Consider the following 23075-nt stretch of genomic DNA (forward strand, 5'->3'; position numbering starts at 1 on the left):
TTTAAAGCTTACAACTTTTTTATCGCTAGTTCTTGATGCGGCTGAGATAAAAACCCTAATTAGGCTCTAGGTGGGTCACATGACCACCTAGGGGGCTAAACATTTCAGAAAGTTAGTTTCACTATATATGCTAAACGGTGACCTATATGGAATTCGAGTCGAGTTGGGGGCACTTTTCATCATCTTACCCGGCTAGGCCCTTTCCGTAAAATCTTTTTTTTGCGGAATTGTTCACTAACGGTGGTAAATTGTCACGTAAGAAACCCTCCTTTTTCAAATGCCGTATGATTTTTTTGTTTCAGAGATCCCAATCCTGAGATTAACTGTCCGCCATCGGAACTACTTTTTTTCGAGGCCTCGACTTTGGCGCCCTCTACAATATTAGTGAACGTGAATGAATAAAAAACATCTGTATTCTCTAAGAGTTAGAGATTAATATGTAAAAAGTTTTATGTTCATTTCCAATAAAGGTTCTGAGAAAAAAATCTTGAAAACATGCTTATTTTTGGTCTTTTAAAGCGGAATGGGACGTTTCGATGCCGCCGGTTCATCGCCAGTCCATTTCATCGCCGTCATATCTCGCATTTCCTAGAATTCCTAATTAATACTAAAAATAACTAATAATTGTGACTGTCGAAAATTCGGAAATATATCAGATAGTGATTAATTGACTGGCGATGAATCGGCCGGCATCGGCATCGAACTGGCGGCATCGAAACGGCGGCGATGAAACGTCCTAGACCCTTTTAAAGTGTACTAGCGTTGATTGAGGTATACCTCAATCAACGGTACTAGTTTAACCTCAAGTGTTTTTCGAACTTCCTGTCAATTTATATTTTTACTTCTTCAGTAGGGCTTCTCATTCATAGTCATATGTTTCGAGCTTCTGTCATATTATGTCGTATAACCCGTGTATATTAATATTATACACAGATTATACAACATATGAGAGAAGCTCAAAATAAATGACAATCGATGAAAAGCCCTGTTGTGGTTCCTTCGTTTCCGGTTCTGGCGTCATTTGTTCTTCTGTATAGAGCTTTTTTAGATAGTCAATCCATATCCTTTTCTATGTGTTTTGGTTCTATTCTATTGTCTTTTCTTTCACTTCTGTGACCATGGAGTTGTTATTTAAAGATTTATTTTTATTTATATTTCTTTCACCAAGAACTTCTTTGTCTGTGGTTGGAAAATAAAAAGAGACATTTTTTACAATGAATATTTATTCAAAAACCAGTAATATAACTTACAAATTAAAAACAACCTTCAGTACATTTAAATAAAAAAATAAGGTCAAAAAATACGAGCTTTTAGCTCTTGCCACCCTGACTAACCATACATGTAAAACATAAGGCGATCGATATTTCTTGTATCCAATCAAAATCGGTTGGCAAAGTGGCTTACGATGAGGCGATCAAATAAGCTAAACCCTCTAACGGTACTGTTTTACAACCAGAGATATATTAGCTCTTCGAAATAAGACAAACCAAGCCTAACTTATTTAGATCACCTCATAAAATAATGACCCAGTGTTTGGTGACAAAGAAAATGTTATTCACATACTATATTGAAAATGGCAGTATAGCCAAAAATACTAATAATAATAAACGAATATCTAAAACGAACAAGCAAAACTATTAAAAAAAACGAAAGAAAATAGTTAAACCCGATTTAAAATAACCCCAAAAGCTGTGGTAAAAATATCATGTTCTTGGCCACATATAAGACGTCACATTGGTGGTTACGTCACACGATTTTTCTTTGAGGTTATGTCCACATCTTGATTCTAAACAAAGCAAACTATTTTTAAGTTTTTGGAGGATTTTTCCTTGAGGGAGAGAAAGTTTTGTTTCAAAGCTATAGTAGGTATTAGAGAGATATCGAAACCCCATTTAACATCGTCCTTTAATAAAAGATCCTTTATTTTGACATAAATAACCATGCTTATATGTCAAAAGTGTCAAAATAAAGGATCTTTTATTACCAAACGACGGTTTCGATATCTCTCTATTGTCTTAATATAGCAGGAGTAAATATTTCTGATGGGTTACAGGTGGAGATAGGTTTGTTTATAATCAAGAGATGAACCTAACCTTAAAAATAGATGAGGTGACGTCACATGAATGTGGCGTTCATTTTCGGACTTGTAAACAAAGGGCCAAATCCAAGTCTTCGTCATATTATAGAATACGACGTTTTAAAAACTGTTACAAATATCTAATACGTATATATAATATTGAATAAACCATGTATATATTATGTATGTACTATTACCAGAAATACTATTTATGAAAATCAGTTGATTTTGATATAGGTTAAGCAGAGGAACAAGAGTGCTTAATTAAGGTACACGAGCTGGTTTGCACCAGAAGGATTAATGTTAATATAAGTGATTGTTACAGGGATTTCAAATCTACACAGTTCGTACTAGTTTTCTTGGGTGGAAAAATTATGGTAGTATATATTTTATAGAATATATACGAGAAAATGTTATAAAGACAACTAAATGTAAATAATAAAGGGTATTATTGAAAAAAAAAATAACAGGATATAAAGTCTATGCAGATAGAGTTTAATCAGTGAATTGGCAATATAACGATTCAAGCAAATAAGACCATTATCAAATTCATACCAGTATAGTCCATCATCAAAAATCTGAATATACAAACTCATAAAGCCCTTTGGCAGTGAAATTTAGACTCGTGTCCAGCTCTTATTAAAGCTCTAGAAGTATGAGAAATACAGTACATATTAAAGGAAATATTTGGTGCCTAATCAATAATTTAAAAAACTATACAAAGAAAATAGTCTAATCGGGGATGTAAAAGACCATCGAATACTTCCACTGGTGTATGTAAAGAAAATACCAGTTACTAGAATGAAGAAACAGATGTTTAACTAGTAAAACTGGAGAAAAGAAGAACAGAGGAATGCCACGGGATAGATGGAAAGATGCAAGTGGGAGAGAATATTTTCTCCAGATAACAAAAAAGAGATATAGAATATTAGTACATTGAGAACAACCAAAGACTGTGTAGAAATAAATAAAAATTCTATGACTTCAAACGGACCATAAAAACACAAAAAAAACATAAGAGACAAATTTATTGGTTGAGGAAAGAAAGTCTTAAGTTAGGAAAGAAAATAATAAATATAAGGGCACCAAAAATCTAAATGGTCACGTTCAGAAAAAATCGTCTTCCACAAGAAGACAATAAGATCAAGATCCACAAAAAAATAGATTTCCGTTGTTAAGGACATTTCCACAAACACTGATACTGTTGATCTCAGTCTGCTAAACGTTATAGAGTAACCAATTGTCGAAAAGGCATGGAACTAATTTCATAAGAATTTGATTAATATTCTAATAAAAATATTAGCTGCTACGTTGGGTATTTATGAAAACTTCTTGATAGAACAAAAAATCACCGTAAAAATATGAGTAAATAAGGTATAAAGTACCTTACAAGAATATTGTTAACTACATATACCGTACTTAAACTATTTTTATGCTATTAATGCTACTAGTACACTAAAAACTAAATACTAATGTTCATTAATAAATTTGTGCCCCTTCCAACAAAAAAAAAATATTATATAAGTTTGCAGATGCTATTGTGCCGACAGCTGAGAGGATAGATGGGGCCAAAGAACTTTTAAAGCGGTTCTACCTTTACTCGCTAAAAAAGGGGTTGAAAATAAATACACTTAAGAGCAAAATAATCGACTCACTTGCTGAATTGTACACGTTAGAAGTCTCGAATTTTCTAAAGCTGTTGTCCGATTCGAGTGATTTTTTTAGTATGTTATAGCCTTATTATTTAAGAAAATCGATGTAATATTATTGTTGCTAGACAGGTAAAGGTCATTTTATAACGAGTGTAACAATCACACTGTGTTTTTTTTTCTTAAAGTTCGAAACACCCTGTGGAATATTCTAGCATATAAAAAATATTTAAATTAAAACTCAATTTTAGCCTTAGGCTTTATGAATATTTTCTTTTTTGATTTATTTGCTTATGTTGGATAATAAAAAAGTTAGGTACGTTAAGAGGAAACAGTAGCGATCAACAGGTAGCGAAAACGCGTTCCAAGATTGCGGCAGTAATTTTGAATATTTTTTCGAGATATTTGGCACACGTATTCGTAATATAATAAAGAATGGTGGTGCAGAGCCCAATTTGAAAAATATATTAATATGTGGAAATTACTCTGTAATTAAATACAATATTAAAAAAACGAGCCTGTATATAATAAACTTTTTTATCCGATGCCTAGATTTTGTGTCATTTTGGAACTAATCGGATAAAAAAGTTTATTTGAAGAAAGTGTATTTTTTTGTTCTTCTTAATGGCGGTACAGGCTCGTTTTTTTTAATATTGTATTTAATTACAGAGTAATTTCCACATATTAACATATTTTTCAAATTGGGCTCTGTACCGCCAGTCTTTATTATATTACGAGTACGTGTGCCAAATATCTCGAAAAAATATTCAAAATACAGCCGCAATCTTGGAACGCGTTTTTGCTACCTGTTGATCGCTACTGTTTCCTCTTAACAACTAGCGATGTTTTTCATCAATAAATTCTCATAATAAATAAATCATTTTCTGCTTAGTTTAATAAACAAGCCTAAAGTAGGCTATGAGAAATTAACAATTTAATGGATGTTAAATGGTTAACAGTCAAAAAGTGTCTGGTTTGTTGTGAAAATTAGTAGATTTATTATTTAAAGTTTCAATCAAGTCCGTAGTTTTTTTTTGTTAATTGGTGGATATGGAATGCGCTACAAGGAATTTGACTCGTGATGAGTGTTTTCAAGCAGTGATCTTACATAGCGAAATACTTAGCTACCATGCTATCGGCTCCTTATATTGGTAACAATTTTTTGCTAATACAGGATAATGCAAGACCTCACGTTCACGAACTGTAACCGAATATTTACAACAGGTAAATCTGCAGGCTTCGCATTGGCCATCGCATAGTCCAGATCTTAACCGGATCGAACATTTGTGGGACATAATTGGCAGAAGACTACGACAGCGTTTGCCACCTCCTAGAACCTTACAAGAGGTAGAAACAGTAGCTCTCGAGATTTGGAATGATATTGATAAAGACCAAATAGTATACCTCATTTGTAATATAAAAGTACGTATCTCTTTTATTATTGAACATAAGCGAATGAATCAAAAAACAAGATGTTAAGAAAGCCTAAGGCTACAATTGAGTTTTAGTTTAAATATTTTTTATATGCTAGAATATTACACATCGCACATTGGAAAGAAGAGTGTGCCAACTCAAAAAATTGGAAATTTTGACTAAATAGTTACTGTAGTTGACTAACTTGACTGTCCTGTAAAATTGGAATTTTGAATTGGAACAGTCTTCTTCTCAAGGTGCGAATGGTGTTCCTATCTTTAAGAAAAAAAACACAGTACGATTGTTACACCCGGTATAAAATGACCTTTACCTGTCTATCAACAATAATATTACATCGATTTTCGTAAATAATAAGGCTATAACATACTAAAAAAAATCACTCAAATCGGACAACAGGTTTAGGAAATTCGATACTTTTAACGTGTACAATTCTGCAAGTGAGTCGATTATTTTGCTCTCAAGTGTATATCTAAAACCCAGATGATGACAAATCTTGTAGTAAGAGAAGATATGCGTAGAAACAAGATCCATAGACCATATTATAATGATCTATAAATACCTAGGTCACGAGATTCGCATAGGAAAAGATAACCAAACCGTAACCGCAAATTAAACCACATTTTAAAATCATCCAACATACCAATATGTTTTAAAAGAAAAACCTTTAATCAGTGTGCTTTGCCAGTGTTGACTTATGGAGCAGAAACGTTGTCCATGACAAGGAGAACATGACAAAAAACATCCATGTGACTCAAAGGGTGACGGAAAGTGCTAGTTGGGCGTTTCACTGCAAATCAAGGTTTCAAACCGACTAAGATCAGGAGTAGTTGATGCTGTAGAGAGAATAGCAACACTGAAGTGAGACGGGGCAGGTCACATGGCTCGAATGACAGATAATAGATAAACAAAGCGGATACTGTAATGGAGACTAAGAGATGATGCCTTCCGAAGCACAGGTCGTCCACCAACACGTTGTACTGATGATCTAAAACGTTGCCATAAAAATTAAGATGTAGGAGGCACAAGATTGAACATTATGAGGGAGAATATTGTCCAGCAGTGGACAAGCGAGGATTTAATAATAAATAAACTGCTCGAAGAAACCCCAATCTCTGAATGTACTAAGCACCCGAGATTGTGACGGACTGGTTGTGCAGTGAGGATTGATGATTACTGATTTTCAAAAATATCCTTAGCCAATAAAATGCAGAGCAGAATACTGCGAGGTTACTGAAAAGAAAAGCAAGTAAAATTTATCTTCAATGTTACAGGTTGGCAATTTGATTAATCAATAAATGCTAATTGGAAGCCAAACAAGATGAACTTATAAGAGAGATAGAAAACATAACAATTATTTGCACGCCAGACTTTAAAGTATTCAATTTGAATAGCTCCTTGGAACAACGGAATTGGTTGTTCCGTTTATATCTTTAGTTGGATACAGAATAATGGAAAACTAATGACGAACACGTGACATATTGGAAAGAATCAATGGCATTGACATTTGACACCATTGACAGTTAACACATGAAAATGACGACACATCAAAATTTCGAGCTTTCCTGATCCTAGCCTAACTTCGAAAGCAGCAAAATGAATAGAATTTACTTCAACACAGGTTACTAAAGATCAACGATCAACCTTGATCTCCATTTGACGAATTAAAGATGTAATTATACCTACACATTAAAATATAACGATATTTTGCTGTAATACTACTACAAATCCAAATTAATAAATCTACGATCATGACTTACGAGATATTTATAACATAAATAGCTACAATACAAATGTTATTGTTTTTAAACTATTTTTCTACAATCTACATTTTTGTACTTCTGTGAGAAATTGCTTGCTGAAAACACTAAATATGATATTTTAGACATGATAGAAGACTTTAAGGAAAACAAATTGGCTATAGGTTTGTTCCAACACAACGAAAAACCGTCATGTAACGATCACGCTTTACTGCGCAGTAAACAAAATAATACGTTCCAATGGGATATTTTGCTTACTGCGCATGAGCATAATCGTTACATGACGGTTTTTCGTTCTGTTGGAATAAACCTTATATCAATGTTTAAATAGTTTTTAAAGAACAGTGTAAACGTTAATACGAATATAAGCATAATTATTTGAGCAGCTGGTAACAAAAGCCGTGACCAGCGTAAGTTTCAACACAATGTTAACTTTCTTCTACGCACATTTTGATTTGTGTCGTACCGATACCTTATCTACTCATATTTTTACGGGGAGTTCTTAGTCTATTTCTGGGTACGAACTGTGAAGATTAAATACATAAAAATATTTTTATCAAAAATTGTTAAATGCCACAGCTCAACAGGCGAGGGTCGGGTGAGAATGTGTCAGGGTTGTCAACTAACACAACATGTGTCAGAGGATGTCAACTAACACAACATATTCATGAAACAGTTGGTCGGGAAGAGGGACTAAGGTCAAAATATTCGTCGACGACGCTATATTATCTATAATAAAAAAAGGAAAAAGGTTATTATCAAGCATATATGGGTGCTCAAGGCTTTTAGAGATAAAACAAACACTTTTCATCTATGTTATAATAACACACCATTTAATAATATCAGATAATCTATGTGCCTAGCTTGAATATAGAGCTTAGCGATTAATTATTGTTAATACCTTATCACTAACAAAATCTTTGGAAAGAGATAACAATTATTAATATTTTTAAAAATGTATACACTTTTCTCTCTTAATTCGTTTAATATGACAGGACTAAGACACAGTTAATTTATTCGTTTCCCACACGACGCTTGAAATCAACCAACATATTTTTTATTGTACATATCCTCAAGTTTTTTTTAATACCCGAAAATAAATACAATTTTCTATTTTTTCGTTTTGATTGTATTATTTTGCCCTTACTACTCTCGTATTTTGAGTACTAAGTTAAACATGCTGAGGTACGGTCCTATTATTTAGTTATATCAAAATTTACAATGTCTTTTTAAATATTGTATTTTGAATCTTTTGGAACAGACTGTGTCTTTTTACGATAAAGAGTTTCGATTTCAAGTGTGAATGCATATAAAACACATGTGGCCCATTAAAAGTATGCGTAAAAATGCGTCTAGCCCAAATTAAGGGCAAGAGCAGTACGCCTCAAGTTCGCTAAGCAAGTGTATGTTCCTCTCTCGCGAACGAAGAATGCGGTGTGCGGTTATCCGCTGTGAGCTCGTACGTAGAGGGGATATTTACAAATTCTCGAGCGCCAGTAGTGGCAAGTCTGTAAACGTTTACCGGAAATTTGACATAAATGTCAAAGTGATTAATGTAAAATTAAAATTAAAAACATTAATTATAAAAAATATTAGTTGGTCAAAGCTGTGGTATATATTTTTACCTTAAATATACTTACGTTTTAAATACTGAATTTAAGTTTTTTTAATGTTCCGTAATATGTAATTATAATTTAATCTAAAAATCTTAGCGCCATCTACACGATAATTGTGAAAGTATCCGAAGTAAGAAATTCAGATTTTATCAATAGAACGTCAAAATGATTAGCAAAATCTTAAAAAAATCGATTACACTTTAATTAATTTTTTGCGTTGTAAATGTTAAGCGATAACAATTAAATAATAAATTTAAAAATTACCGGTGAAAGATAATTCCAGTAATCCGCTAGGAGCGCCACCAGCGAAGCTCAGAGCGTATAAGACTCTCTTTCGCTATTTTAATGCCGGAAAAATTGACAATTATATTGCAGACTCTTTTCACTTTGCCTAGTACTGAAGGTGGATATGAGCTATTACCTCCGATTTCGTTGAACCTCCATCGATTTGCTGGAAAATTGGTGAGTGGTTAGAGGATATCTCAAGGAACAAAGGTGATATAATGCCCACTTGCGCTTTTACCCTGGGGGTGGGTGCCACCCCTTTTCGAGGGTGAAAATTATTTTGTTAAAAATAATCCCATAATTCGATAGAGGGACAAATTCTAAGCAAAATTTGTTATATAAAGTTATTAAAATAAATCAAAACTTTTTGAGTTATTAAATATCAAAGATTTTAATTTTTCGTGAGAAAAATGCATGTTTTTAACAGATTTTTCATAAAAATCTCAAAAACTATAAGTTTTTATAAAAAATTTATTATTACCAAAATTGAAGATAATAAAAAATGAAATAAAACTCTTACTAAAAAATCTTTTAATGTTAACTGAACGTGAGTTATAGGTAATTGAATGTATATTTTTTTCGGTGAGTACCCAAATCTAAGTATTCGAGCTTAAATAACGGGAAAATGATGCATTTTATAACATAAACGTATTAAATATTTGACAAAGTACTTAGAAATATCTATCAAATAAGTCCTCGAACAAGTTGATAGCATTAAAATTTATGTTCCAAAAATTTTTCAAAATTTATCTTTTAAAATTTTTGCCAAAAAATGTTACTGTTTTTTTTTAATAACTCCGTTAATTTTTAGGATATCAGATTCACCTAAAAACCATTTGAAAGTTAATGCCAAGGGCAATTAAACGACGTTGAATTTAATCTTTTAAACACCTTAATTTTTTAAAAACTAAAGGTTAAATGGCCCCGGTTACATGGCTCTCGCAGCAAAATTTAAGTTTTAAACGTTTCTATCCCGGTTATTTTTTACCCTACAGAAATAATAAAAAGGTACAATATTTGATACAGAAAAAACTAAAATTTGGATATATATCATTTTTTACGTAGGCAAGTATTTTTGGAGTTATTATCAAAGGAAAATGAAAATTACGATCATTTTAAAAATTCCGATTTGTTTAAATTATACATTTTTTCAAAAATTTTCATTCTAAACCGGTCAACATTATTGAAATCATTACTTATACTAACATAAAGAAATTATTGTAAGGATTACTATGAATTTTAATTTTTGTGGAAATGGCGTATGTTTTATTTTCACTTTTTCCTTAAAAATTCGAAAGGGTTCTTTTATTTTCTTCATAACTTGCTTAATTTTAATGCTATTGACTTCTTCTCAAACTCAATTGATAGGTAATCCGAAGTGCTTTGACAAGTGCTTAACAGGTATATTTTATAAAATGCATCGTTTTCCCGTTATTTAAGCTTAAATACTTAGATTTGAGTACTCGTCGAAAAAAAGTTTCATTCAATTACCCATAACTCACTTTGACTTAACATTAATTTAGTTCCTTAAGTAAAGAGTGTATTAAATTTTTTATTATCTTCAATTTTGGTAATAATAACTTCTTTCTAAAAGTTTATAGTTGAGTTATACGTGAAAAACAGCTTTAAAGCATGCATTTTTTACGAAAAAATAAAATTTTTGATCCTCAATAACTCAAAAAGCATTGATTTATGTTAATAACTTTATATAACAAATTTTGCTTAGAATTTGTCCTTATATCGATTTATGCTATTATTTTTGATAAAATAATTTTCACCCCCGAGAATGGGTGGCTTCCACCCCCAAGGTAAAAGCGCAAGTTCGCATCATGCCACCTTTGTTGCTTGAGGTGTCCTCTAACTACTCACCAATTTTCATGAAAATCTATGGAGGTTCAACCAAATCGGAGGTGAAAATCTTCAGTGACTCCACTATAGTTATTTGTATTTAAATTGCTCTGTTCTGTTCTTTCTCAACCGATTATTTTTTATTCTCATCTTAAGTACAACATTATAAAATCAAACACATTCTGAACCACTGCCTTTGAAGTCCATTAATATCGAAGAAAAATCTCTTTTTCAGAGTACCATGGTCCTTAAATATTTGTATTCTACAGAATCCATTAACCATTTTCTCAACAATTAGTGGAGATTAAAGTAAAATTCTACCACCTTGACTAATTTTATCGAGAAAAGATCTGAACTGTATAATATATTGTTTTGGTGGAGTTTTAATTTTGATATTAGATTAAGTTTTATATTTTGTGTTTCAACCTGATCAAAATTCGTACTTTAACAGTCCTCTATTTCTAGCGTATGATCTTCCTCTTTAAATTGTATGTATATGTAGAATTGTAAATATTTTACCTTAATTTTTAAGACTCCTGTATATAATTTTTCTTAATTATTATTACGAAAACGAAATAAGAGTTTCACGCATAAGAACACATGTGCGGATTAGCTTGGGGATCGGGAATCGGAGTTAGCTGAGACGCAAGATAAACATAAGTAGCCGCCTTGACAAATTTTATTGGTTTTCGTTTATTGTAAAAAGTCGGTACATACTTTGATCCAATTTTAATAGGTTAAAACGGAAAATGGAGATTAGAGAAATTGTTTTAGCGTAGGGATGCGAGAGGCAGTCGATATTGAGATTAGAACGAGGAAAGAGGTTGTATTTGGCAATAATCGAAAGGACGCGAAGTTTAATACGTACTTATATATTGACAAGCCGGTCATATATTAAGTAGATAAACGCCATTATTTCAAAGACATTTTTTTTTGTAAGAACTCGTAAAATTTTAGTCGCAATTACACAAACACTTTTACATTTCGTCAATTTAATAGTATCTATAATTTAGTTATCTATTTTATTAATTAAAACTGTTCACGGACTTTTATTACGATTGTCTTTAAGGAATCCTACATGTATGTATAGTGTTAACAGGCCTTTTAGGCCCATTGCTGGATGGATAATTTCCATCGTTTTCTGTTCTTAGCTGTCTGCTTCCAATCTCTGAAGCCCAACTCACTGACGTCTTCCATTACTGCATCTCTCCATTTCCTTCTTGGTCTTTCTCTCTTTTTTTGCTCTCCGGTGCTCTCCAACCAATATTCTTGACTTGTCTGCCTTCCTGAATTCTTTCTAGATGACCGAGCCATTCTAGTCTGTGTTTTCTCACTATTTTTGATATCAGCGGGTTAGCATACAGTTGGTACACTTCTTGGTTCGTTCGTCTTCTTCATTCTCCCTCAACCACTTTTCCGCAAAATATTCTGTGAAGTATTTTTCTTTCCCAGGCTTCCAATCTATTCTGTATGGTTTTATTCATAATCCACGTATAGCATTGTGGAATCTGGAATGGAAGTTTTCATTTATGTTCTGCTATCACTTTGTTGGTTAACTTATTTTTTCATGTATTTCCATATAATCGAAGTGCTGGATTTAATTGTTTTTGTTCTACATGAAGTGATCATCTCTTACTGAGTTACCGCCGTGGGTAATGCTCGTGAAGATGCTTCCTTCATATCATTAACAGATATTTTTTTATAAAGCAGAATTTTAAGTGACTTTATCTTTTCCGTTGGCTGAGTTTTTAATATACGTGTAGGTGTGAAATCTTGAGCTGTTTTTTCTTCAGTAAATTCAATACATTGGGAAGAAAGTAAATTTTGTGGAACCCTGACTTCAATGTCCTCTGTTGTCATTCTATGATTCATTCATTCAGAATTTACCGGCTCATATGATTGAATTTAATCAAGAAAAAACAACCCCTAGAGCACATGGAAAGAAGACCAACAAGCTATGAATTGCTAAATATACAGTATGGTGCAAATGAAAGGAATAAATTCGTTATTTCGTAAACCGGCTACTTTAAGGAAAAATACCGAAACAGGTCGATTTTTATTTTTAAATTAAGATATTTTGGCATATATGGCATACTATTAACGTCATCCGTCTGGGCGTGATGACGTAATCGATAATTATTTTTAAATGGAAATAGAGGTCGTGTGATTGAAAGGTCATTCAATTCTCTATTCAGCAATATAAACATTTACATAATTATTTATACAGGGTGTCCAAAAAAATTTTTAATTAAATTATTTGGCAAAAAAAAGAAGAATTAATGTAATTTATTTAAATCAAAATATATTTTACTGCTGCCACAAATCGGAAAAAAATATTTATTTCACAGATATACATCGCTTTTCTCTTAAATTAAATGTTCAAACTTCCAAGAGGCAGGTTGCTGGCAGGAGTTTGCTTGAACAGTGAATTTAATCGGAAAAATTAAAAAAAAATTTGGACACCCTGTATAAATAATTATGTAAATGTTTATATTGCTGAATAGAGAATTGAATAACCTTTCATATGAGCTGGCACACGACCCCTATTCTCATTTAAAAAACCATCGATTACGTCATTACGCCCAGATGGATGACGTCACTAGTTTGCCATATATGTCAAAATATCATAATTTAATAATAAAAATCGACCCGTTTTGGGACTTTTCCTTAAAGTCGCTGGTTTACGAAATAACGAATTTATTCCTTTCATTTGCACCATACTGTATACGACCTAAAGCTTTCATTATTTTGTATAAAAATTCTCATGAGGTAATCCCCTGAAACATTCTTTCTGCGTGTTGAAGGTGTATGCATGATTTTACAAACGATCATAACAATACGTACATACATTATTATCTTCGCGTTCAAGATTTCCTCATTGTCTAATTAACATTTTACTTTCCCGATTTCCGAAGAAATGGCAATACAACTGTCACCTTGTTTTTGTTTTGATTTATTAGCTGCTATACATTGTACATTATGAAGTACTTACATGATGTAATTATGCCGTGGGTAATGCTCTTGAAGATGCTTTCAACAGATATTTTATAAAGCAGAATTTTATGTGACTTTTTTCACGATTGATTCAGCCTTTTCTGTAGGTTTATGAAATCTTGAGCTATTTTTTCTTCAGTGAATTCAATAAAATGAGACGGTAAATTTGAATGAAAATGACTATGAATCATAGAATGACAATAGAGGACATGAAAGTCATTGGTTCCACATAAAAACTTAGCTTCGCAATGTATTGAATTTAGTGGAAGAAAAAAAAATAGCTCAAGATATCATACCTAGACCGATATCAAAAACTCAGTTAACAACGGAAAACATTAAGTCACTTAAAAAATCTGCTTTTTAAAATATCTCTTGATATGAAGAAAGCATCTTGGATATGAAGAAAGCATCAAAGAAGTGTTGGTTGACACAACAAGGTACACAACATCAGTACAGCCATCTGAAATGAGATTGTGATGTTCACTCATTCATGAAGCCTAGAGATTATAGCTAACGCCATGGCTTTCAAAATCCTATTCTTGGTTGAGGTGGATTTACTCATCTAAGTCATTTATAGCTTGCTATGTATCTTCTGTTACTTATGTACTTAAACCCGTAGAAAATAAGCTTAACTGAAGATTTAAAATACCGAAGTTATCTGAAAAAATTGCTGATTTCAATTCTGATAAAAACACTAAAGTTAAAAGAAAATAAATCATACGGGGACAGATAAACTAGATCTAGTTTGCAGAAACATAGTGATGACGACTTAGGTTATGAGAAAAGAAATGTTCAACATATAGCAGCTAATAAATCGAAACAAAAACAAGGTGAGAGTTGTACTGCCAAAGTAAAATGTTAGACAATGAAGAAATTTTGAGTAACAAAAATAATGCTAGACGCGATGATAATAATGTATGTATTGCTATGATCATTTGTAAAATTCAAGACTGGTACAGCTTCAACATGTAGAAAGGATGCTTGAGAAGAGAACTCATTAGAGAAAATAGAACAAGATGGCGGGTGAAGCAGTTGACACTTCACCTGCTCCCAATGAAAATGTAAATTATACATGTAAACATTGCTCCAAAAAAGTTAAAAGTAAAGTGACGTGCATAAAGTGCAGTGAAATATTCCACCCAGCATGTTTAAAACAAGCTAGTGAACTAAAAAAACAGACTGTAAACATGAACCATCTCAACAAGTTGCTGAGATTGACATAAATGAAGACTCCTACCTTAGAGAAGAAATCAAACTCTTGAAACAAATAATAACAGACAAAGACACTATAATATCCGATAAATGCCAGGTAATCCTTTTACTCAACGAGAAAATAACGTCATTAGAAAATAAAATTTCATCATTTAATAAAAATCTACCAAGACCATTTCAAAATAGCAACCAACCAAAAAACTTGCTTCCAATAGATAAGGTAAGTGATACAACAATTTTTATATAATTAATATATAATTTATATATTATATATTTTAGATAATTAATCTGTAACAAAAAACCAAATCAACAAAAATAAACATCAAGGCAATTTGTCTTCACCAACACATATGGGAACTGCTAATTTACAGGGTGATCCAATAATAAAGGTTAACCAGGTAGCAGCTGAAATCATGAGGGTACAAAGTGAACAAAAATTAAATGAAGTAATCAACTTAACCAATGACAATCTGGCAGGAATGAAACCTTCAACATCAAAAATAAATTAAGCTAATCATCACCCGTCGGAAGCAGAAGGTTTTACCTTAGTAAAAAGGAAAACTAGGAAAACCCGTAACCATAATATAGGCAGTGGAGATGGGGATGAAAATTTCCAGGGTATAGATAAAACTGAGAGGAAAATCTGGCTTTTCTTGTCACGAGTCCCTGATACTGTAACAGAAGACAATATAAAGGCCTATACTACGAAACAAACAGGCGAACAAAATACTTATGTAAAGAAACTTCCAACATACTTTGTCCCATCCAATAACCAAGCCTTCATGATACGAGTCGATCCCTCTCTACAAGAAAAAGTTTACGAAAAAAATTTCTGGCCGAAAAACGTATATTTTAGTCGATTCAACTTCAGGCAAGGTCAACGGTTCCTGGAACATTCTCAACCTCAACCAAGGGGAAACGAATTCATTGGCTGGAACAATAGCTAGCAACTGATTCCGATATTTTTATACTTTTAACAATATTTTATCAGTCTCGTAATCTTGTTCTCTACTAAATGTTTGTTACCATTAATGTTTTTAATAAGATAACTTTAGTTTACTTTAGTGTAGTATTTTTTAATAACCTACTTATTGTACTATAAGTATACCATGTTTGTGACTTGTCTTATGTCATGTAAATGATACAAAAAGATCAATCAATTTATCTATCTATCTATCATTAAGAAATGAGTTCTCATTTTATACAACATAATGAAAGGGTGATGGAGAGGACGATTAGAAACTGATGGCTGCAGATAGAAAAAGTCCTTAGATAATCTGGTAACAACTCTCTTGGACACTTGGAAGCCTAGATCTATTGGACGAAATATAGGTGTACGCTATTTACAAAAAATTTAAAAATAAAACTTCCAGGTCACACTGTTAATTTCTCACATGCGAAAAAAACCGATCTTATAATTTTCGCTGTATCATTTTCATCCTCAATTTTAAATAATTAGGCCAATCCTGATTAATAACTCCTACTCCCCATCCTACACCACTACCTTAGAAGTACAGATATTCTTGAACAATAAAAACGAAAAATAAATATTTTCTGCCTTCTTTCGAAGTGAATAGAAGAAAAACTCTCTTTTTGGTTTCGACTTTTTAAAAGACCACACATACTGTTTTCTCTCAGTGATAACAACTTGTTCAGTAAAACCGCGAAGTTAAATGATTCCACCTCCCGTAAACCGTACACAGTGACGTCTACACGTGTATCCGCGAAGGACATCCCGGTTTTATCCGCGATAATCCACCGCTTGTGAAACCTGCATATGTGACCATTATCAATGCGCGACTGAAATGAGTCATACTGGTAAGACTTTTTATAAACTTGAGTATGCTATTGTCTGTATAATCTTTCAATTACCTCTCACAATTATTTTAAACCACATCTATTGGTACAGTCCTGAAACTCAGATTATTTTAATAATTTTCTGTGTATACGGATCACATGTGTAGAAGGATCTGATCCGAAGATTTAATAACGATACATACTACAGTGGTTATTAAAAAATAAATTTTGATATAACCAAATATCTTTGGTAAATATGTTGGCTGAAAGCAAGAACAACCGCGTTAACACAAGAACAAACAAGGTGTACTTAAAAAAATTGTCCCTGTGTTGTATAAAAATCGGCGGATAGAGGGGATTAAAATTATGATATGTTGTCCATTCACACATATTGAAATAACATTTGTACTTTTAAATGACTATAAAAAGTGTCTAATTGAAGCCACATTTGGGACATTGCAATGATTTTCCTTAATTTTTGTAATATATTAACCCACACAGCTTTAAAATGTCTCAAAAAAATAAAATCGGAATAAAAAATATATTTATATATAATATATATGGCAAGTACACTTCCTACCTTTTAATATCTTATTGCTTAAATATATCTTGCATAAAAAATATTTAAAATTATAGGCTTTTATTTATTTCTCGTTAGAATAAAACTTAAGCTCACGAATCAAGTTGAAATGGAACCCTCGAGGATTTTTGTAAATAAGTAGAGCACCTCCGAAGAGTTTCATTTCAAGTAAAAAATCATCGGTTAATTCTAACTCAAAATGTAAATTGAAAACAATAAAAGGATAATAAAAAGTGTGTATATATAAATATGAAATTTATGGAAAATATAAAAATGAGAATATGAAAAAATATTGGTATAATATATATGTGTACATCAATTATTGTTAAGTCGAAACTAGTAAAAATATAAAGGTTCAAAAAAGTTATAGTTGCCTTGATGTAACTTTGCGATCATCACTTTTTAAATTATTTAACAACGTCGATATATCAAAAAAAGGAAATAAAAAAAACTTTAGTACATTTGATTTGTCAACAAGAAAATGGCGAAGAATTTTCAAAGTAAATTCACATCAAACTTCAAACGGGATAGAAGCATGGACACTTAATGCGTTGACTGCTAAAAAATTAGAAGCATTTGAACTGTGGGTGTATAGAAAAATCCTGAAGGTATCATGGACCGAGCATGTAACAAACAACGAATTCATGAGAAGAGTCAACAAAATAAGGGATATATTGAAAAACCATGTACCTGGGGCATGTTATGCGTAATGAGAGATACAACATACTTCAATTGATTATAAAAGGGAAAATCCAGGCAAGAGAAGTGTAGGAAGGAGAAGAATTCCATGGTTGCGGAACTTGAGGGAATGGTACAGATGCACATCAATCGAACTATTCACAGCAGCAGCATCTAAGATCACAATAGCCATGATGATTGGCAATCTCCGTCGCGGAGATGGCAGAAATTCACTTCACGCAAGACTTATGGCAGGTATCTTCAATAAGAGACAAATGCACTTTCTAAAAATCAAGAAGGAATAATAATTGTGAACGGTGAAGTCATCAATAATTTCTGATATGCGGAAAACACAAGTACTCCTACCTCCTACTCAAGAAGATCTGCAAATACTACTTGGCACTACCGCCATTGCGGATCCGCATACTACGCTGCTACGTGTTCTCGATCCTACTTTATGGTTTCGAGTCTTGGACTGTAAATAAAAGTGATCTAAAATCGCCCCGAGGCTTTTGAAATGTAGTGCTATAGAAGAATTTTAAAAGTTTCTTGAGAGGAAAAGATTCAAATATCTATTCAATACTAGAATATCTTAGCAAGACTACTGATATAATTAAAAACACCAAGAAGAGAAAGATGGAGTACTTCGGACATGTAATCAGAGGTCCCAAATATAGGCTACTACAAAATAATATGCAAAGGAAAATAGCAGGCAAACGCAGTCCAGGATGAAGATAGACTTCATGGTTGAAGAACCATGGTATACGAAGAAGCAGAAATACAGAACGTAGCAATTTGATGCAAAAGTTGGGTGACGTAACTTAAAATAAGTTCAGAAATCTCTATATGAAGAACAAAAACAAGCATTGCTTCGAGCAATGATTGCCATTTAATCAGCATTCTAAACAATCTACAAACCCTGCATTATTAAAGTCAACCCTGTCAACAACACAAAACTTTGATTCAAAATATGCGACATACTAAAACCTACTTAAAAAATAATGTCTTTTAAAAACGAAAAAAAGGTAACTATATTCATCTTTTGGCAAAATTTTAACACTTTTTGTTGCACAACCATATTCCGAACCAAAGTTCAAAGCGATTCGCGAATGACAATCAACTAAAGTTACATCATTGGCCAATATTATCGGATTTTCCTTGCGTGCCTGCAAAAAATAAATTCCATATAAACAGTATTGTACTTTTTAGAATTATTTTTGTGCCGTTTTGAAGCACTAAAGGTTGTAAACGTTAAGAAACGTCCCCAAAGGTTACCTTTATAGGACTATCTGTGAACTGTCACATACATGAATAGTTTAAGTGCTTTATAGAGATATTTAAAATGCCAACGAAACGTGCCAGTCCAGAAAATTAGTTAGTTGTAACTTATAAAAGGTATAAGAAAGTCTTATTTTTGGCGGGATCGTTGGTTTAAGACGGTAATTTAACTCACTGACGCTTGCGCAGTAGGTATTCTCCTTGCCTTAAATGTTTCTTGAATCCAAGCTACATGTCAAATTCGAGTATGTGTTTGTAAAGTGAATTCTTAATTTACTTTCAAGATCGCCATACAAACATGCTTGATATACAGGGTGTTTCATTAATAATTGGAAATATTTTAACTGTAGATACCTGGGGTCAAAATATTAAGATTTAAACCAAATCACTTAAATGAAATGTAGTTCCTTACTGAGTTACAGGGTCTTTTTTTAATTTAAAAACTATTTGTACCCAGTACTTTAAAACTATTTGACATATCTTTGTCATACTTATCAGGAAGTGTAGGTACTGTATACCCTACTAAATGATGTTAAATACTGTTTCTGGCTACTACCAGAGGCGTACGACAGGGGAGATTGAATGGTTGACCCTTCCAAAATTCTACGCTACTAGCGGAGTTGCTAATATAGCGCAATTTTTTAATTCTTCGATACTTTCTATGTAAATAATACACTCTTCATTCGTAACGATAAAGTGATTATTTTTTCGAGATATTTGAAGTTAAAAATGAAGCGACACAGTTATTTTGATTAACATATTAATATGTCTGTATTTTTGGATCATAGGATTGCACAAATGAAATTTTAATCGCCATTAACAAAAAATATACTGTTATTTATTGAAATTCCTTGAAAATGCATTCAACATTTAAAAACGAATTGTAGCTTCACTTCTAACTTCAAATATCTCGAAAAATAATAACTTTATCGTTACGAATGAAGAGTATATTATTTACACAGAAAGTATTGGAGAGTCGAAAAATTGCGTTAAAATAGCAATTCCGCCAGTGGCCTAGAATTTGGGAAGGATCAACCATTGACTTAACTCGGTCGCACGCCTCTCGTAGTAGCCACAAACGAATATTCAAGATAATTTAGGAGGGTGCACAATACCTGCACTTTCTGGCAAGTATGACAAGGATATGTATATCAAATAGTTTTAAAGTACTGGGTACAGATAGTTTTTAAATTTTTAAATAAAAAACCCTGTAATTCAGTAAGGAGTCACATTTTATTTAAGTGATAGGGTTAAATCCTAATATTTTGTTCCCGGGAATCTACAGTTAAAATATTTCCAATTATTAATGAAACACCCTGTATAACATTGGTTCCAAAATATTTGCAAGGTTTTTAACACCAAATGACCTCCTAGATGGCGCCTAGAATGACATCTCACAATTTAGAATAACCACTCTTAGAGCACCATATCTGCCAAATATACACTTTCTTACGGCTTTATCACCCCCAATTTCCTGGACTTGCCAGTACATACAAGCATTTTTCTTCTACAAAACTTAAAATTTACTAAAAAACATCTATATAGTCAAGTTTTAACTTTGATAGAAGAAGTAAATACGGATGTAATGCATATTTTTGGGTGAAAAACACGAAGCGTTTACTTTTCAATAGAATTAAAACATATTCAGGTATAAAATGTTCTCAGAATAACCTAAATGCAAAAATTGTCTCTTAGCTATATTTAAAAACATTTAAAAGGTACCACGATTTTAAATAGGGGAGAAAGGGAAATGTATTTCACAACCTTTATGGTCTGAAATGGTGATTATTAAAAGCCTAAAGGGCTCTCTACAGAACATCAATATATTTTTTTGTAATTTTTTTTTAGGTTTTATTAAGTAACAATCTCCAATATTTTGAGCACAAATACACATGACACAGAAAATTCTGGCGTATTTGTGTATAGGTTTGCCGGGTGGATTTCTAAAGTACCTTTTTTCTTTGAGATATGACCATAGGCTCAAGATACATTGTTCACTTTGCAATACATTTCAGTTACATTCGTTGTAACCGTTATAATTGCCTTACAAGCAATCAAGCACTGTTACTAGTCATAAATAAGTGGTATTCCAAAAAATAAGAATTTTCAAGTATATTTTTAACAGTACCTACCTCCTAGAAACACCTCAGATATACACAGTTAGAATTCAAGCATCTAAGTGTACCACTACAACCATTAAATTTTTCAGTGAAAAGATAGCCCCTTAAAAAATCCCCACTCAGTTTTACAGAATTATGACAAAAAACTCATACAGAGGTAAAAACTTCAAGTTGTATACTGGTATAAAATCGTTTATTAACTTCATAAAATGTCGTGCAAAACGTTTTCGTTCTAATTCAGAACATCTTCAGTGCCTAGAATGAAGCATTTCCACGTTAGATTAAGGCAAAAAAAGGTTAAAATTGTGACTGTTAATGAAAAAAAAACATGTGGAGAATACTTACATTCTGCTAAGTAGTTGAAACTAGCACACTAATTAAAGTGGTAACATCATAATATAATATGGTTTACATGTTAGATTTATTGAAAATATGGTGACTACCAGTCGATGTTAAAAGATTAAATTTGCATAGAACGATGTTAAAAGATTAAATGACAACTTTAAATGTAGACCAGAGGTCGGCAACATTTTTAATGTAAAGAGTGAAATACTAAATTAAAAATTCATGGCAGGCGCCAACTATTTTTTGACCTAACAAATATATATAAACGTATAACAAATATATAAATATAAACGTATAACAAATATACGTTTTGAATTTCTTGTCTAAATTAACAATAGTTTAAGGGCGCATTAAAATTTATTGAAGGGCGCAGTGGCGCCCGCGGGCGCCGCGTTGCCGACCTCTGATGTAGACAATAATCCTGTAGACCCCTTGTTCCTCGAGTCCTTGTCAGAGCGCGGTAACACTCTACTCTAAATATTATTCGCTGTTTGCAAATACTTGGAGGATATATGAGAAACGATCGTGCGCGAGTAGCGGAGAAAATCTTGTAACTTTCTTAAATAATTCATATTGTCAATTGAAATTGTCAGATTGACATATTTCATACCCACTGTCATTGAAGAAAGTGGGATTTAGTAAATGCTGAGTTATAAATTGTAAAAATACAACAAAAAATTGTCAATTAAGTTCTATTCGTTTCCAATAACTAAGCACAAATTAATACAAAGAGAAAAGTGGATTTCCATCATAATAAAGCAGAAGTAAGTAATTTTATGTACTTTATGCACTTTAGTATAAAATGAATCCTAGTTAAAGTGTACTTTAGGTTGTCATTATGAAATGGGGCATTAATGTTGCTCCACAATATTGGTATGATATGCAATTATTAAAGTGAATTTAATTAATTGTATTTTACTTGTAATACTGCGTTTTAATAGTTAATTTTATTTACTACATACAATGTTTACCTTTTAATAACATAACCTCAATCTTACTTTTTCTTATTCTTTTTTAGGCTATGGCCTTGACAATTATCCAATAACCAGGACTAATATAATTGGCCAATAATTAAAAGTGATAAAAATGTTTCTGAGCTATGACACTAGGAGTCGCTCTTCCGAACTTGCACGGTCCCAATTCGCATGTCTTAATTGGCTGTGATTTTGTGCTAGATGGATACCTTCATGTAGGGATTTTCCCACCAGTCTTCATTTGGTCTGCCCATCTTGTTGGATATCTTCCTCTTGGTCTTCGGCCTCCTGACTTTCCTTCTATTACCAATAGATCCATTGACCCCTTTCTTCTGACTATGTGCCCATAGTAATTTAGGTGTGGTCGGTTTACTTTTCTTTATTAGACTGTCTTATATCAAGCTCTTTCAGACAGAATCAACAAGTTGGTT

General features: G+C 32.3%; 1 protein-coding gene and 1 long non-coding RNA gene across 6 annotated transcripts in view; one reads left to right on the top strand and one right to left on the bottom strand.

The window, feature by feature from the left end:
• LOC114327693 (brain tumor protein) overlaps positions 1-23075 on the bottom strand; it is a 396953-nt gene that overhangs the window by 312586 nt on the left and 61292 nt on the right. For 4 of the 5 annotated variants that reach the window (XM_050655418.1, XM_050655420.1, XM_050655419.1 and 1 more), the window contains exon 9: positions 2805-7646. Coding sequence is in view for 1 of the 5 variants with exons in the window: in XM_050655419.1 (XP_050511376.1) it covers positions 7638-7646 (9 nt within the window). In the remaining 4 variants the exon portion in view is untranslated. Of the gene's footprint in view, positions 1-2804; positions 7647-23075 lie in introns of those variants that run through there. The other variant, XR_007699170.1, reaches the window with a different exon arrangement.
• Positions 1-23075, top strand: part of LOC126887725 (uncharacterized) — a 126746-nt gene that overhangs the window by 5350 nt on the left and 98321 nt on the right. The window lies entirely within an intron of this gene.

Source organism: Diabrotica virgifera, chromosome 7, assembly GCF_917563875.1.
Source record: "Diabrotica virgifera virgifera chromosome 7, PGI_DIABVI_V3a".
Lineage (NCBI taxonomy): Eukaryota > Metazoa > Arthropoda > Insecta > Coleoptera > Chrysomelidae > Diabrotica > Diabrotica virgifera.